Here is a 17,908-nt window from a genome sequence, read left to right on the forward strand (position 1 = left end):
GCAAGGAAAACAACGTTACTCGGCTGCCGCCAGAACCGCCGCCGGGCCGGCTTTCACACCCCGTGTTTCCCCGCTGCCCTTCACGGCGCGCCTCAGCCGTCATTCAGCAACCAGCGGCAGCTCCGCCCGCAGCGCTGAGGCGTGAGGTACCGGCCGCGCCGGGCCACGCTCTGCGGCACGACCCTCCCCGTGCAGCCGCCGGCCGCTCCGCACCCGACTCTTCGGCCCCGCCCGGCTCGGCTCGGCTCGGCTCGGCTCGGCTCGGCTCGGCTCGGCTCGGCTCGCCCCGCCCGGCCCTGCGGTAGCGGCGGCTCCGCCCTGCCGGCGCCCGCCATTCCGCGGCGCTCCTCCCGGCGGGGCGGTCGCGGCCTGTTTCCGGCCGTCGCTGCGGCTTTCGCGGCTCGGGGCGGGGCGGGAGGAGCCATGGAAGACGCTGATTACTTCGAAGGCAGCGCGGCGGAGTGGGGGAGCGAGGCGGACGGGGGGACGGTGAGCGCTTGCGGGCGTCTCTGCGGCGGCCGGCAGCTCGGTGTCGAGCCCGGAGCGGCCTGTGAGTGGGAGCGCTCCCCTCCGGGGCCGCGCTGGAGAGCGGAGGCTCTCGGGGGCGTCGATCGGGTTCCGGAGGAGCTCCCGGGCCTTCTCGCTCTGCGGGTGCGGGGCGCCGCGTGTGGGGATCAGACCTGAGGCGATGCCCTGAGTGCAGAGGCTGGTGGGGAAGTCTCCTCTGTGTCGGGGCCTGGGGCTTGAGGGCGTTATAAAGGAGGAAAACAGCTGGTTGGTTTTGTGCCTTCTCTGCTAAAAAGTGGTTTTGTGTGGAGGGGTCGTTTCCTAGGGTGAGCCGAGGTGTGTGAGTTTCTGTGGGCAAAAGTAGTCTAAAGATGGGATTATAGAGGAAACAGGGCAAGAGAGGTGCCTGACTTGCCTGTGCTTGCAAACAGCAAGACGATGAGGATGGGGAGGGGGAAGATGATGCCGAAGTCCAGCAAGAATGCCTGAAGAAATTTTCAACCCCTGACTATATAATGGAGCCGTCTATATTTAACACGTTAAAGAGGTGAGCGTAACGTTATATGTGTTAAAATGCACGTTATGTGTGTTACAGGTGTGGTGTGGTCACTTTGCATGGAAGTTTGAAAGCTCATAAATGATGCTATTGTTTTTCCTTTATTTAGAGGTCAGCTGGGTTTGACTTTTAATATGACACGCAACTAGTTCTTTTGTAATCCTTTCATCAGGTATTTCCAAGCAGGAGGTTCTCCAGAGAACGTTATCCAGCTCCTATCGGAAAACTACACTGCAGTGGCACAGACTGTAAATTTGCTGGCAGAGTGGCTCATTCAGACAGGTACGATTGATAAGTGATTGATACGCTATAATTTGGGTCTTTATTCTGTCAGAAATATTTGAATTGGTGGCAAACTTGATCATACTCAAGAACTGGATTATTGTGAAGTTGACATCCTGTATGTGTGTATGACTAAATTAATTATGGTATGTTTATTCTGCACAGAGAATAAATAATCTATTGAGGAACACTTTGAAATGCTCACAAGCTTTATGATAAAGAATAACATAGTTGAAGCAGCTGCATAAACTGTCTTTTGTTTTTATAGTCAAGGGTACTGTTATGTAAATAGTCTTATCAATATTTCATTGTTTCTAAGAGTACAATGTAAAAAACTGAACAACTTCCCAATTGCTAGTTACTATAGCTTTCAGTAGATGAATGGTTAGATGGAAAGCTGTCTTACAGATGCCTGTATTTTCTTAAGAATTCTGTATTACCAGTCTGCTTTTGAATTCTTCAGCAGCCTCTTGAAAGTTTAGCATTATCTTCAGTTATGCTTCTCCCTTAGTTAGTATAACCTTTCATTTACAAATTAGCAGAATTATTATGCCCTGATCTTGGAATTGTAGAACTACTTACTGCAACTTTGTGTATTCTTTTATTGTATACTATCAAAGGTACTGGTAGCAGACATACTAAAAGGGTGGACTTTAGTCTGTATAAGGTGGATTGTGCACCATCCTTGTAATGCCTTTTGTGTTTAAGATATGTGCATTTTGGTGTCGCCCAGTAACAATCTCGTGAAATGACTGACATAGCTGTTTGCGTGACTGAGGAAGAGAGCAAGAGAAAAGGACTAGTATGACCTGCCTGTGATCCTAAACAGTCTGTATTTAGGAAAAAAGATCAAGGACCTGAATCTGTCTGTATCAGTGTGGCTTGACAGTAGAACTGACCGCTCTCCTTTCCGTGTTGAGAAATTTCTGAGTAGTTTCTGTTCTCAGTGAAATACTTAAGGTGTTTCTGCCATGTTCCATTGGATTGCATCTGCTAAGGTTTTTTCTTCCTTCTGTACAGGTGTTGAGCCACTGCAAGTTCAGGAGACTGTAGAAAACCATTTAAAGAGCTTACTTATTAAGCATTTTGACCCTCGGAAAGCAGATTCCATCTTTACAGAGGAAGGAGAGGTGTGTATGGAATCCATGTTGCTATCTCTACATGAGTGAATCCTACACATTTGCCTTCGTCTGATGGAGTAGCGGATGGTGGGGGAAGGGAAATCATATCTTCAAAGCTGTTTGATTAAGAAACAACTGGTTTCAGAAACCCAGCTGTGTCTCACTGGAGTCTTTAGAGGCCTAGAGAATGTGGAAACTTCAGAGGCGTCCTCCTGTGTAATAAAGTTCTGTCCAACAATTTGCAGGACTCCTGAAAGGTAAAAGGTTTGCTTTTAATGACCTTGACAACTAGAAATTCTTACAGATCTGTTTATTGCTCTAATCTTTCAGACTCCAGCCTGGCTTGAGCAAATGATAGCACATACTACATGGAGAGATCTCTTCTACAAGTTGGCAGAAGCCCATCCTGACTGTTTAATGCTTAATTTTACTGTGAAGGTACTATACTCAAGTCTGAAAAATGAGAATATCCATAAATGGCTGATTGTTCTGGCATCAGATATCGTCTCTGATCCTACCTGTATGTTTTATGTGTTCCTGCTAATACTAAGTCAAATGTCAGAATAATGCAAGTACACATTGATAGGAGGAATTGTGTTACAGGCTGCAAGTAGTAAGTGTAGTTCCCCAGTTTTTGTCTTTTCCCTGTGATCTGTATAAGAGAATTCTGGAATTCTGGTGCAGTATGACAGTTCAGTCAGCTTGGTGTGTTCCTGTGACAGGCTAAGAGTGTTCTATCTTGCTGTGCTCTCAAATATATTTTTATGTCATTGTGTTTCACATTTTTTGCTACATCTTTATTGATCTCCTTTTCTGTAGTGTGAAAGACAAACATGAATTCCACTAAGTGTATGCCGAGGCGAATTTTACCATTCTGTGTGTTCTTCTAGACTTGTTAGGATATCTGAAATATAAATGCGAATAATACAAGTTTTCTGTGATGTTTTTGGTTTTATAGCTTATATCTGATGCTGGATATCAAGGGGAAATAACCAGTGTTTCAACAGCATGTCAGCAACTAGAAGTGTTTTCCAGAGTCCTACGTACATCTCTGGCAACAATTTTAGATGGAGGAGAAGAAAACCTAGAAAAAAACCTCCCTGAGTTTGCTGTAAGTGACTTGGGACTTGGCTGGGGGTGGGGGTTGGTTTTGGGGGTCTTTGTCCACTTTTTATGTGGGAAGAAGATAGTCTTTTCTGGTTAGGATATACAGATCATTGTGGGATTGTAGAGAATCTTAACATCAAGCCTTCAAAAATCTTACGAAGGGAAATTATATCTGAGTTTTAAAAAAACCCAAAGAAATCTATGCTTTTTGATCATTTTGTGACCAAGAATTACTTGGGTAGCTTATGTGACATTTCTCATATTTATTAAATGGTTTGTAAAAGGTGAAGATAGAGCTATTGTCTTCCACATTGAACACAAGCTCTAAAGATCAGTCTAGGCAGTCCTCTGGCAAATAAAAATAATTCTTTTATGATGCACGTCACTGTGAAAGTTGCCATGTGAATCAGTCCAGCATATGTTCTGTGTAGTGAAATTGCATAACGACTTTTGGATAGCTTTGTACTTTTTAAATGCTGCAGAGGAAGTACTCAGTGTAACTAGGGGAGAAATTCCCCTCAATCTTGGTATTTAAGAAACAAAGTTCTTAATTTAGCCATTTCTTCTTGCATGGCGTCAGTGCATAGTGATACTGTGCTGTTCTGTACATATTTCTTGGCTATTGGGTTTTGGGGTTGGTTAGTTTTTTGTGTAGGTGGGTTTTGGTTGCTTTGGGGTGTTTTTTTGTTGTGTTTGGTTTTTTGGTTTTGGTTTGGGTTTTTTTATTTATTTTATTTTATTTTCTTTAGATTAGTAGTTTTCATTGAAATCTTTAGCAGTGTAAGTCCAGCAGCATACTTGCGTGTTCCCTGTTGTGTGATAAGTTTTTGATGTGTGCTTTAACAGAAGATGGTGTGTCATGGAGAGCACACTTACCTTTTTGCTCAATCTATGATGTCCATATTGGCTCAAGAAGAGCAAGGAGGATCAGCTGTCCGGCGGATTGCTCAGGAGGTTCAGCGGTATGCTCATGAGAAGTAAGTGGGAGTTATATATATAAGTGAAATGTAAGTCACCAGGATTTGTAAATTGTTGTGTTTTGCTCATTCTTGATTACCTTTTGTTGTGGCTTAAGCCCAGCCGGTAACTCATAACCGTGCAGCTGCTCGCTCACCCCTCCAGCTTTCCACCCCCAACTCCTGTAAGGATGGGGAGGAGAATCAAAAGAATGTAAATCCCACTGGCTGACATAAGAACAGTTCAGTAACTAAGGTATAATACAAAACCACTACTACTACCACCAATAATGATAAGAGAAATAACAAGGGGAGAGAATACAAAAGAGAAATAACAAGGGGAGAGAATACAAAACTATAAAGGGAAGGGGAAAAGAAACCCAAACAACATAAACACAAGTAAAGCACAATACAATTTCTCACCACCCACTGACTGATACCCAGCCCGACCCCAGCAGTGATCTGGGCCTTCCAGGTAAGTCCCCTCAGTTTATAAACTGGGCATGATGTGCTGTGGTATGGAATACCCCTTTGGCAGTTTGGGTCAGGTGTGCTGCCTCTGCTCCGTCCTAGCTTCTTGTGCCCCTGGCAGAGCATATGAGAGACTGGAAAGTCCTTGATCAGGGTAAGCATTACTTAACACACCAATGTTTTAGCTGTTGTTATCAGCATTGCTGTGAGACTGTAGCTAAAATGCAGCACTACACCAGCTACTGAGAAGGAGAAATGAAACTCCTATGAAATGGCTGAACCCAGGACACCTTTTACCAGCAAAAGGAGAATTCTTAGCTGCAGTGTAACATCTCCTGTACCAAGCTTTAATTTGTGAAACAACAGAACAGTTCAGTGTCCTATACTGGGAGACCTGAAATCAGAAGAGCGAAGAATTGAAGTTTCTGTCTATTAAAAAATATGTATCTTTATTCTGTGATTAGCCAGGATAAGGGGTTCTGCCTTAAGTCGTCACATTCCATAAGATGTGCCCTGTTGACTCAGTGCGGCTAGAATGAAAATGTCTGAATTATGAAATTAAATTGGTGTGTATGTTTGCTCTTCATCTAGAGGCCATGATGCCAGTCAGATCACTTTAGCATTGGGTACTGCAGCCTCCTATCCTCGAGCATGTCAGGCTCTTGGTGCTATGTTGTCCAAAGGAGCTCTGAATCCAGCAGACATCACTGTCCTGTTCAAAATGTTTACAAGCATGGACCCACCTCCAGTGGAACTGGTCAGTAGCTATCTTCTTACAACCTCTGAACTATTCTTCTAGTACAGTAGCAGTCAGAAAGATGAGGTTTGTTTGTGCTAAGTGTTGTAGCAACACAAGATAGAAATTAGTACTTAGGCTTATCCCTCTATAACTTTGATGTCTAAATGTGAAACTACTGCTTGTATTCTGTTTTGCATTAGCTTCTTTATAGCTTGGGGTTTGGCTTTTTTTTTTTTTTTTAATCATTCCAATTTGTCTTCTTTCATAGATTAATTAAAGAGCTTTTCAATTAGGAGATAAAGATGGCAAGGAATAAATTAGCTACTACTAATAAAAAATAATGAAAAAACCCACCCTGTTTGCAATCTGTTATAAGCAGACTTAAATGGACATTTCACACTTCTCACTGGCTCCTTCTGATGTGGGTTCTGGTAGCAAACTTTATAGTTTGTAACTCTGGTTTTTCTTTCTGTTCCTACCCTGCTTTTTAACTTTTTTTCCCATTTCCCCCCCTCCTTTCTGTCAAAAGTTTGGGTCTCTTCATAAAACTCTCCGAGTTACTCTCGGGGAGGAATGCGTTATATCTCTTTCTGTGCAAGGTATATCAGATGCAAAACCTGTATTTTTAGTCACCTCTTGTAATTCTCAGGCTCTAATAAGCCATTCATTTCCTTCATAGATTCGAGTACCTGCCTTTCTGGATCTCTTCATGCAATCATTGTTTAAGCCAGGTGCCAAGATCAACCAGGATCACAAACATAAATATATTCACATACTGGCATATGCAGCTAGCGTAGTAGAGATGTGGAAGAAGGTAATATTCAGTTCTGTGAATAATACTATTTCTACTTGCAGTGGCCTGACTGTGCTGAAGAACGTGTATGGTTGTGAAGTTGCTCAATTAAAGATAATGTATTATGCTTGATTTACTTATTTTAATAGGAAGTGTTTCTGGCTTCAACTGAAATGACTATAAAATGTAGATCCTGATGACCAGATAGTACTATGAAAGTCTGAGTGTACTGAGTATTTGTGTTCTTTTCCCTCACCTCCCCCCAAAGTTTATCAATCAGTAGCAGTTTTGTATTACTGGACTGTATGTGCTTTTTTAGAGGAAGTGGAATTCAATTCTGTGAAGTGGATAAGGTAGTCCATAGGGAATTAAATAAAGCAACCATCCTTGTGCTTCAGCTCACTGATAACTAGTTCTTCTGAAACTTGGATTTGAATCTAAATTTTGAGAAACATGATGTAATCTCAGGCTAATCGCAGTTCCTTTCCTTAAATAACCAGAGTTATCTGTGATATTCACAACTCTTGCATTCAAACTTTGTAATTTTTCAGAATAAGAGAGTCAGTATAAACAAGGATGAACTCAAGTCAACTTCAAAAGCCATTGAAACTGTTCACAATCTGTGTTGCAATGAGAACAAAGGAGCGTCAGAGTTGGTTGCAGAACTGAGCACTCTCTATCAGTGTATCAGGTGAGCAGAAATACTGGTCCCAAGCTTTAGTTGTTGGAAGGAAAGTGTTCTTAGGTGAGGTTAGGGTACTGCTGAAGGGAAATGCCTTTGTGGGCTACTCTGAGAACATCCTCATTGCAGAATATGTGAAGATGTGGTCTGAAAGCAGCTTTCAAAATTGTGCATCCAACTGTTAATGAGTCTCATGAGGACACAAGTTCTGGCTTTCACTGACAACTTGTCATCCTTGTGTCACAGAACATGCTTTTCTCTGCCACTGGAAAAAGATGACAGATTGTCTTCCCAGTAAAGCTTTCCTAGCAATAGATGTCTTTGGGGTGTTCTTTTTCTCCTTTTGAAAGTATGAAATAGCTACTGAATAAACTGGAACAAACTGGGAGTGTACATAAATTTTGTTGCCTATGTTTTGCATTTTGTGCTTAGCAGGGAGTGACTTTGTAGCAAGAATTTTGCTCCAGGCTATATAATTTCCCCCTCCCCCCCTTTCTTTGTGGGAAAACTACTTGATGTGCTGGCAACTTTTCAAGCAAAACTTTCTGAGTTCTCCTGTAAGTTAAACTATAATTGTAGCAACCATTAGAATATACTGAAAGATGATTCTATAATTTTTTATTTACAGGGAGGTTTTTTTGGTATGGGGTCTTTCTGTAGTTGCGTTGTTTGTTTTGCTTTGTGCTAAAGCGATCTCTTTTCTTTGCAGGTTCCCAGTCGTGGCAATGGGTGTATTAAAGTGGGTGGATTGGACAGTTTCAGAACCACGATACTTCCAGCTGCAGACTGATCACACTCCAGTTCATCTGGCATTATTGGATGAGGTAAAAGTGTATATAAAACCTTGTTGGAGAGTAAGAACAGTTTTGACTTTTGTAACTGGGAAGTATGTCCAGTTCACTGCGTAACATTTGCAGTAAGTCATTAAACATAGAGATTAATGTCTGTTCAGAGTCAATTACTTGCTTTCGTCAGCTGAGCATTATTTATGACAGGAAAACTTGGGCATCAAAGAAAGAAATGACAGAGTACATTTCTAAAAGGGTTTACGTCTGCACTGAACATCAGTGAAAACCTTTCTAATAAAGACTGCTGCATTGGTTTTAAAATGGAAGTTCAGAGGATTTAACTCTCCTGTCTTGTTTTCAGATCAGTACATGCCATCAGCTACTTCATCCCCAAGTTCTACAACTTCTTGTCAAGCTCTTTGAAACAGAGCATTCGCAGCTTGATGTAATGGAGCAGGTGATTGTCATATTAGTTATGCTTATTCAATAGAATAGCTTTTGCTGTCACAGCAGTTTTAAGAGTGTAATTTAGGAATGTGGTCATGGTTTAAACGTAACAAAGGAGATAGGGAATCAGTAAGAATGAGCAATAAAAAATGCATGCTTTTGAGAGGAAGTTCTAATCTGTTGGTTCTTCCCTCCCCATACCATCAGCTGGAACTGAAGAAGACTCTCTTGGATAGAATGGTGCACTTACTCAGCAGAGGATATGTCCTACCTGTTGTCAGTTATATCCGCAAATGCCTGGAGAAGCTAGATACAGATATCTCTCTCATCAGATACTTTGTTACAGAGGTCAGTAGCAAAAATGCATTTAACTAACATATATAAATAAACTTAAGTATCAGCAAGATACAAGATTAGATTCTGAGTGATGCATGTAATATGAGTATTCACTGGGATGTGACTGAGGCCTGCTGACTGCTGACTTTTGAAAGGTAGTGGATAGAGTACCACAAGAATACATAATTACATGTATGGGGAACAAGAAATTTTATGTGCAGCTACTTGTATGCTTCTAAGGCTAGTATTGTGAATTAAATATTGCACTTGCTACCCTTCTAATTGTAAGAATAATCCATTTTTGTCTGCTGCTTCAGGTACTTGATGTGATTGCTCCTCCATATACCTCAGACTTTGTACAGCTTTTTCTTCCAATCTTGGAGAATGAAAGTATTGCAGGCACTATTAAAACAGAAGGTGAACATGACCCTGTGACTGAATTTATAGGTAAGTAATATTTATTCCTTGCATGCTTGCTTCCTTTTGTGCTTGTTATAACTTGCAAATAATGCTTAGGAGGAGGATTGCTAAAAATAGGAATGCCTGCCAGATATTTTCACAGATAACTTCCCGTTTAGGGGCCTGTGTTTAGCAATTTTCCTTTAATCAAGAATCTCTGGGTAGTAGTGAGGACCTTTGAGACAAATACTGCTTTTTGAGAACTAGGACTGGACTAATGGAAGTAGTCTGACATATGATACCTTCCAATCCTAAAACAAAAACATCTGTCCAGGCCCTAAAATCCTAATTATTTACATAATTAAGAAGTCTGCATGCAAACAAATAACTCAAAACTAGTGTACTGAATGCTTTTTCTTTTCTTTTTCTCTTTTAAGCTCATTGCAAATCTAACTTTATTATGATAAACTAAGCAGTGGAAAACATGAAGAACACAGAGCACACGATCACTTTTTACCATGCTCTCCACCAGAAAGGCTCTGTAACTGCGCAGCAAAGCAGCAAAAAAACCCCTCAAAACAAACAGAAAACCCCCACAAACCCAAACCAAGGGAGAAAGGGCTGAAGGGCATTTGATTGATTGACTTGCATGGTGACCTTGAGCTTCATATCAGAGGTCTGTTAATGTACTTTGGAAAATGGAATAATACTGAAGGTTTTTCTTTTATTACACAAATCAGCAGAAATCTGAATATTCTGAAGGGAATAGCAGGAGAAAAACATGTATTTCAAAGAATGATATTTTGGTTGCTTGGAGAATTTGTCACTGATTCTTTGTGTAATATACAAAACCTGAAGGACGGGAAAACGCTTTGCAGATGATAGTTCCCTGAAGACTGGATCTTGATCTCTAGGCTTTGATGTTGTAAGTTGTATAGAAGGAATTAGTGTGATTAGCTCTTTCTCACCTTTGCATTACTTAAGAGTTCTAAAAAAATCCTACATATTTCCTGCTATGGGTTTATAACAGTCCAGGTTAGTTTTGTATTAACAAACAGATGAACCGTATATGTGAGTACGTTACCTTTCAGAATCTATTGTTTTGTTAAATAGATGCTTCGATGTTACTGGTAAGTTTCATTACCATTCTACTGCTGTCCAGCAATGTGAATTGTGTGCAGAAATGTCGTAACTGCTTCTTGTAGCTTGCTTTTTGTACTTATCTATCTCTAATCTGTCCTGGTAGATGCCAGACAGTGCAGGGATACATGCAAGATTATAATTTACCTTTAAATAAAGGTTTTTTTTCTTTTCCAGAGCTTTCTTTCAAAGTTTTATTAAGGGCACCTTTTCTGTTCATTGGGCTGGATTTTCTTTCTACAGGTAAATACTGTTCATTTGTTTAAAAGTGAGGGGTGTAGACAAGCCCATTGAGCTTTTTTTCAAGCACATCTGTTTTCTGAAGAACCTGCTTTCTAAAAAGACATGGAGACTTTAAGTCCAGCTGCACATAAATGTAAGGAGGAAATCACCTTGTTCTGTGTTGTGATTCATGCACGGGAACACTTAAGCTACCATGATACTTCCTGAGACAGCAGCCAGTTCTATAGATTAGCTCACTTCTCCTTTCTTACAAAAAAGGAGTGCATCTTCCAGTTTTCCAACCAGAAACATCTGCCTACAGGAATATGGCCTAAAGCATCTGGTCTAAACCATGCTCATTGTCACAGTACTAAAAGCTGTGCTGTTTGAAACCTAAACGATCAGAATAGCACAATCACCTCAATTCCATCCTAGATAGTAGCAGTCTTACTCTTTTATGGATCTTCATGACTCTACCAAACTTATTTTCTCATTAGCAGCAGACTTCTTTGGTTTGTATGTGGAAGAAAGATAAGTTACAGAAACTACCAGTTGGGATGCAGCAGATAGATACAGTTTTGGGGAAGACATTTTTTTCCCCCTCTGTACCACTACAAAGCTTTAACTTACAAGTTGGAGTGAGACATAATTCACAGGTTGTTCTCATTTATGGTAGGCATTGAAAATTGATATTTAGAAGTGGTATTCTACATCCAAATGTATCTATCTTTTCCATCTTGTTGAAATTGGATGCTTTCCTGAAACTTTTATCTTGCATTCCACTACATTTATGCACACTGGACATTCAGCTGAATTGTCTGACTCGTTATAGTTGCTGTATAGACTGTGCTGTCAACCAACCCTTTCACAAGAAAAGGTCCAGTAAAAGCAGTACCATCCTCAGTAAGCTACCACATGAGCCTACTTCTTAGGTACAACCAAATCTATGCATTAGTAAGGTCTTACAATACAGCTATAGTCATGTAAGAAAAAGTCCATTTATTAAATGCAATCAATGCCACTTAGTAACATTTGGTATTACACTGATTTGCCACTTGGTAACTGGCTAAGTGTTAAGGAAGAGAATTGGAAACCTTCAAATTAAGGGAGTTCTGGGCTGTGGCAATTTAAACTTTGCCTCTTTAGGAGAAAAAGGTCACAGCCAATCACATATTAAAGCAAAGAATGCTAGCAAGGACACAAGTAATTGTTTTTTGATCAGAGTAATTCCTGATAAATCATTCTGGTTGCATAAAAGTAACTTCATTACATGAGACTTCCAACACCACTGTTTCACCACGAGGCCAAGGAAACAATAGGGGATTTAGATTTTTAACACGTCATGGCCAGACTTAGCCTTGTGAGCAGCATCATTTGTGAGATATTTGCTCAGTACTGTCAGAAAATTTAATATAAGCTCTAGACCCAAATATTGAGTATACTTTTTCCTTCCCAGTATGCCTACATAATCTGCAATTAAAAAAAGTAGTTACAGTTTTTGTACTAAAGGCAGTATGATTTCAATACTGTGCCTCAACACAGACCACTTTCTCATGGCTAAAATGCTTTTAAGTTGGAAATACCTGAAGGCAGCTCTGTATGTATTTTACTTTGAAGACATTTTGTGTTGCTGTCTGGGCTAATTTTGCAGAACTGCACAATGGTCTTGAATTGTGAAGGAATTTTAGACTACTATCCCTTAAACAGAAAAAGGTTGTGCTGGGAAGCTTCCAAAGTAGTTTCTAAACAGAAAGATGTACACTACAGAATCAAGGAAGTACAGCATCTCCATATGCACAGTCCTCTTCAATAGCAAGATTGTATTCTGCTCCTCTTCCACCTTTATATGCGCTTGTCACAATTCTCAGCCACCCTCTTTCACCCTGTAAAGAATTAATTCACATTGTTAATGTCACAATGTCTGTTCTGTCTTCAAGATATGAATGATTTATAAGTCAATCTAGAAATTACGTATAACACTAGGTTCACAGGGGCAATCTGCTTAGGTGAATTTACACCGTCCCCTCCTCCCCATCTATTCCAGAACTTAATTTTTGCCTACAACTAACAGTAACTTGGAGTTGCCAGTAACAAGAGCTGCATGCCCATGAAAGAAGGTAGCATTTGGGATTAAGTTGACATAACTCAAGTAGCTTTTCTGAATAGCCTTGTCTTCAGATTAGTTACGCTTCATATTAGTTCAAAGAAACTTCTGCTTTTCCTATCCACAGGCTAGCTTTGCAGCTTCCTGTTTGCAACCCCACCTTTCCCCTAAAGTAATTTGTAAGCATGTTTGTTCCCGTGTTTCCTTACCCAGGGTTCACCCCAGGAGTTACGAACAATCCAGTATTCTGTTCCATTTTCTACACCCCAGCCAGCCACAGATACAATGTGATTCACCACAGCTGAGGGGTTGTACTCTGTATAAAGACCTCCGCTGTAAGCATCCAGCTTCTCAGTAGCCATTATGCCACAGCTGTAATGAAACAAGAGGAAGCAAATTTTTTATATAAGGTGATCAGGACAGGGGCCTGGCTAAAACCAATTGGTTTTCTTACATTTTCACTTCAGGGCTCAATTTATCTGCAAACAAGCTGAAGCCCTGCATGTTAATGCAGAGCTGCTAACATAAGCCAGAGTGGAGAAGTACACTTCAGTCATTGGATTGAGTTTCAAGTTTTTCAATCACAGTATTGCTAGTAGATAAATATTTTTACCATTCAAGATGTATTTTACCTGATTGGTCCATTAGTATAGATTTCTGCCTTCATCTTTTCTCTTCCATTGACAGACCCGTAGTCAGCAACTTTCCAGAGAGTATAGTTCTTTATGACATGGCACTCTCCAAAAGTGACACAAGTGCCACACTGATTAAATTTCTTACACTCTACAAAACAAAAGCAAGATCATCACTGCAAGAGAATGCTTTTCTTCAAGTGAATTAATTGTGATACGACACTAAGCTTTTTCTTTTTGAACTTATTTGAGGCAGATATTAATAAGAGTTATTACTACTACATATTCCGGTGAAAAGAATATCTTTTTGGAAATCACATTTAAAGTCTCTACAATTACTAGTTACAATTGCTTTACTTCTTAGGCTTAAGTGCTTTGGGGAGGAAATGTTTCAGATGTGCACCTCTATAGATACAGAAACTATTCCAGTCGCATATGACCAGACAGGTTACACTTTTTCCTTTGTTTAGCTTGAGGTGACACTTGTAAATATTGCAATACATTACAGATTGTATATCACTGATTTGAGAGATTAGGTTAAAACAGTTTAGCTGTGCTAACTTGTCAGGGCATGATTTAATGCTATGCTGTCTGGCTAAGAGACACACAGGCCTGTAAGGAAAACCTGTTCTGTCAGTCAAACAGCAAGTACTACACCAAAAGGCAGGAACCAGTATGCTGAAAACCCAAGAAACTATAGGGGTTTTTTTAATGTTAAACTCCGCTAAGCCTGGGATGAAGCCTTACAGCAAAGCAAATAGGCATCATACTTTGATCCTTAGCTTGGTAGTTGTTGCAGGTCTCATCTGGAATGCCATGGTCATGGGCATACTTCCAAACACCTGAGTGGTCTCCACCTTCACAGGATCCTGCATCAGCACAGTCAATCACATTCTGAACAGAGAGATAGGCAGAAGGCCATGCTCCTTTTCTCTTTATGTTGATTCGGTCTGTAAGGATAAGAAATTTTATTTTGTTAGCAAAATATGTGAGTGGCTGCACATTGGAACTGGTGTTAAAACTGTCTCCTTCACTGAACTGTAACTCTATGCAGGCAGCAGTACTTGTGGTTGGAAAAGCCTCTGCTGTCAACAGGGAGGCACACAGCATGACCCAGCTCACACCAGCAGGCTGAGCTGTTACTGGGGGTTTCCATGTGAAGTATTTTCCATTAAAGCTCAGCAGAAAATATGCAGATGAGCTAGATCTGTTTAAAGCCCTGAAGTGCCCTAGACCTCTTTAAATACAAGTCACAGCTTCTGAAACCTTCCAGATCCATTTCCTGGCTTTGACAAGCACACCATCTCACTAGCCTTTTGTACATGAACTCATGTAGGCAGACCTGAGCCCGTGCAGCCCAGGTTTCTGGATCTGAAAGACAGGCCTTTAAAAACTTAAGGCAAAGAGAACTTTCATAACTAGACATCCACTGTTACATCAACCCTGCCATCCCAGACAAGCAGTGCCACTTGGCTGTCTTATTTTATCAGAAACAGCTAGCTTACTTGCCAGAGAAACTTCCCCATGAGTATTTATAAACTGCTTCTCACAGTGCATTAGCAGTCTTAACTGATGGCACTGTAGTACTTTTAGTCCTATTAGTACTAACAACATTCAACTTTATTTGACAGGACTGGGAGGTGTTATGGTAGCCTAGTCTTCCAGCAACAAGAATAGGAATGAATGCTTTAACTGTTCACAGCAGTTAAGGAAAAAAATACTCTGGTTTGTTTTTTTCTTTTCAATCAACCTTTTATACTTAGAAAAACGCACATATTGGCATGCCTACCTATACAATTAGGTTATGTAATTAAGGTGCTGTATTTTTTCTGTCCTGGTACTTCCAAGATTTCATGCGTGTCTATTCTTGTAGTGTTTAAGAACAGATACTTCATGATTCCTGCTGTTTCCTTACACCTATGTTGTCTTTCCAGTTCTGCACAATTCCTTCTATTTCTCCTTCACAATTAATCCTTTTACAACCTGCCCTGTGCAGACAGTATTTCTGCAGCACAACTGTTGCATGCAAATCCTTAGGTGTTCGCTCTAGAGAAAATATTTAACTGAAACAAACCCCTACTTCCCTTTCCCCAAGAAAGGGCGGATAGAACCTGCTGAAACAGATGTTCCTGCACACTGCAGGAGGCAGTTCATCTGAATGATGGAGCTCATGAAGCAAATGCCCTGTGGGCCCTTCCCAGGAGAGGCAGCTTCATTTGTTTCCGCATACCCAGGCATGGCTGGAGTAGCCCCTTGCTGCTCTGGGTATAGGAACCAAAAAAGGGAAGCAGATGTGATACGTGGTTTTGCATCTGCTGCTCCCATCACTGGGTGACGGACAGAAAACCCACTTCTTGCTCCTCACCCTGAACAGCAGCATGGCAGGAGCCACAAGCGCATTCCTTGTGCAGAGTTTTAACCTTTTTCCTCTCTCCAAACCAAACCTCCCGACCTTCTGCTTGGGAACTCCCACCGCTGCGGTGTACCCACAGGTCTCAGCCGTGGCTTCGCCGCCTACCTGCTAGAGCGCTGGTGCTGCCATGTGCCCAGCAGGACCCGCAGTACTGCGGGATGTGCTGGTTCCGCGTGGTGCTGGCATAGTTGACGCCGTTGACGTTCCTCCAGTCCCAGCTCTCGGGGAGCGCGGAGGTGTCCAGGTACTCGTGCGGCCGGGGGTAGGTCCTGCGGCGGGGAGAGGAGAGGGGGCGCGGGGCTCCCGTGACCGCGGTTCCAATGGGCACATGCGGGGGAGTTTCGTAACGGGGCCGCCGGTGGCCGGCGCTGTCACGTGACAGCGGGCAGCATGACCGGTCCCGTGACCACCCCTGCGCCCCGCCGAGCCCCCTTCCCCCTGGGCCCCCCCCCTCCCGAAGCCCCGCGGGCCCACGGCAGCCGGTGGAACCCCCCCGAGCCCCCTCGGGCGATGGCGACCGGGCAGAGCTCAACCCCGAGCCCCGACCGGGCGGCGCCGGGCTCGCAAAGCCGCCGAGCAGGCGGGCGCTGCGGCCGCTCAGCGCCTTCCCCGGCTCCAAACCGCGGCGCCGCTCGCTCGCAGGGAGCTGGGGGTGTCCGCAGCCCCTGCGGGACGGGGCGGCGGGGCCGAACCTCACCTCAGCCCAGGCGCCCTGCGCGGGGCCGGCCTGTAGCAGCGCTGCCCTTCCCTGAAGTAGAGCCCGGCGTGGGCACGGGGGCAGAGGCAGCCGCAGAGCAGCACGAGGAGGAGGGCCGCGGGGCAGCGGCACAGCGAGCCCATCCCGGGTCCGGCCGCCGCTCCTGCGCGGGGCCGCGCGGAGCCGGGATTTAAGGGCGCGGGGGCGGTCCCGGTGGGCGGGGCTGGGCGGGGCGCGCTGAGCTGCGCTCACCTGCGGGTCCCCCGCGGGTCCGTCCCTCGACGTTGCCGTAACCTTAACCGGGCTGGAGAAGAGCTCTCAGCTCCTCCAGGCCAGCCGTTCCAGCGCTGCCAAGGCCGCCACTAACCCACGGCACTGAGGGCCTCGTCTACGCCCTGCGTGAGCGCTTGCAGGGACGGTGACTCCAGCACTGCCCTGGGCAGTTATGTTAGGGGGAAGCTGTAGATTGGCAAATCCTTCCTTATGGTATCGAATTAGTTCTTAGGGGACAGGGAATAAACACAGGGCTGAGATCACTGTGCTCGCTCAGAAAAACGATTTTGATCACGCACACCCCATTCCCTCCCCACCCCCAGGAAAAAAGGAAAGGCGGGGGGAGCTATTAGACCATTGTGCTGCTGCGAGCGCAGGGGCTGTGACAAGGAGCGCTGTTTATGGGAGCAGTTGCAGACCCAGCGTGACTGGTTACGGGTTTCTTTCTTTACCTTTGGCCTCACACATCAGCATTGTGTAAGGCTGCACTCGGTGACTGTGAGTGCAGGGAGCAGGAGGGCTGCTTTCTTGCTTGGATAGGGGTTTTTTTTGCTAGTCCTAAGTTTGAATTTCTCAAGCCCTTTTATGGTGCAGTTTACAAAGGAATTGTGTCCAATTCTTCGACTGTTATTTAGACTTCAGGACATTTGAAGATTCCTCATTATCTACCTCCAGGTTTAGTCAGGAGTAGAAATAGTTCTCCAGTTTTTCTGCAGAAGGTTTAATTAGTGTAAATGAACTACCAGTTTCTTGTTTCCCGTCTATGGGCTAGAGGTTTCATGTTCGGTAGAACAGATTTAGTGAACCACAGCCACTTCTTCCCTCATAGCTTTTCTGCCTTAACTCTCAGCACTTTTTGTAAAAGGCATGAGGCTTATTAGCTCCGCATTATGAATAGAGAAACTGGGAACCAGCACAGCAAAAGCAACAGCAGAGCAAGAGCTGAGCCTGCTGCTGTGCAGTTGACCTTTTTGGCAATTCATCAAATGCTCCAAACTCACCGGTAACTGCTGCTGGGGCAGTAGGGCCCCAGTAAGGGTATTTATCACCTGGCAGATGAATTCACATGCCACAAGCCCCAGGTTCTTGCTGGGTCGTTTATCTGCAGTATGAGGAAGGTAATGAACTCCTTTGTTGTCTACTCCAGCTGTACCAAAACTGATTTGTTTAACTATGTGGGCTCATTACACTGATGATAACTTACATGGGCAGTCCTGCCTTACTTCCCTTGGACCACCTGCCC

General features: G+C 43.2%; 2 protein-coding genes across 2 annotated transcripts; one reads left to right on the plus strand and one right to left on the minus strand.

Moving 5' to 3' along the window:
* Positions 1-408: 408 nt before the first annotated feature.
* On the plus strand, positions 409-10,496 carry NELFCD (negative elongation factor complex member C/D). Its single transcript, XM_065691131.1, has 15 exons — positions 409-489; positions 939-1,054; positions 1,236-1,345; positions 2,366-2,475; positions 2,797-2,904; positions 3,425-3,577; positions 4,420-4,550; positions 5,592-5,757; positions 6,419-6,553; positions 7,084-7,223; positions 7,924-8,038; positions 8,364-8,459; positions 8,657-8,797; positions 9,103-9,232; positions 9,622-10,496. Exons 1-15 carry the CDS (start codon positions 424-426, stop codon positions 9,654-9,656), a joined length of 1,752 nt encoding a protein of 583 aa, XP_065547203.1. The 5' UTR covers positions 409-423; the 3' UTR covers positions 9,657-10,496.
* Positions 10,497-11,525: 1,029 nt separating this feature from the next.
* CTSZ (cathepsin Z) lies at positions 11,526-16,580 on the minus strand. The gene is made up of 6 exons (XM_065691132.1): positions 16,393-16,580; positions 15,801-15,964; positions 14,053-14,232; positions 13,283-13,433; positions 12,860-13,022; positions 11,526-12,429 (listed from the first exon to the last, which is right to left on the minus strand). The coding sequence occupies exons 1-6, from the start codon at positions 16,533-16,535 to the stop codon at positions 12,316-12,318; spliced, it is 915 nt and encodes a 304-aa protein (XP_065547204.1). The 5' UTR covers positions 16,536-16,580; the 3' UTR covers positions 11,526-12,315.
* Between the last annotated feature and the right edge of the window lie 1,328 nt (positions 16,581-17,908).

This window comes from Lathamus discolor, chromosome 11 (assembly GCF_037157495.1).
Source record: "Lathamus discolor isolate bLatDis1 chromosome 11, bLatDis1.hap1, whole genome shotgun sequence".
Lineage (NCBI taxonomy): Eukaryota > Metazoa > Chordata > Aves > Psittaciformes > Psittacidae > Lathamus > Lathamus discolor.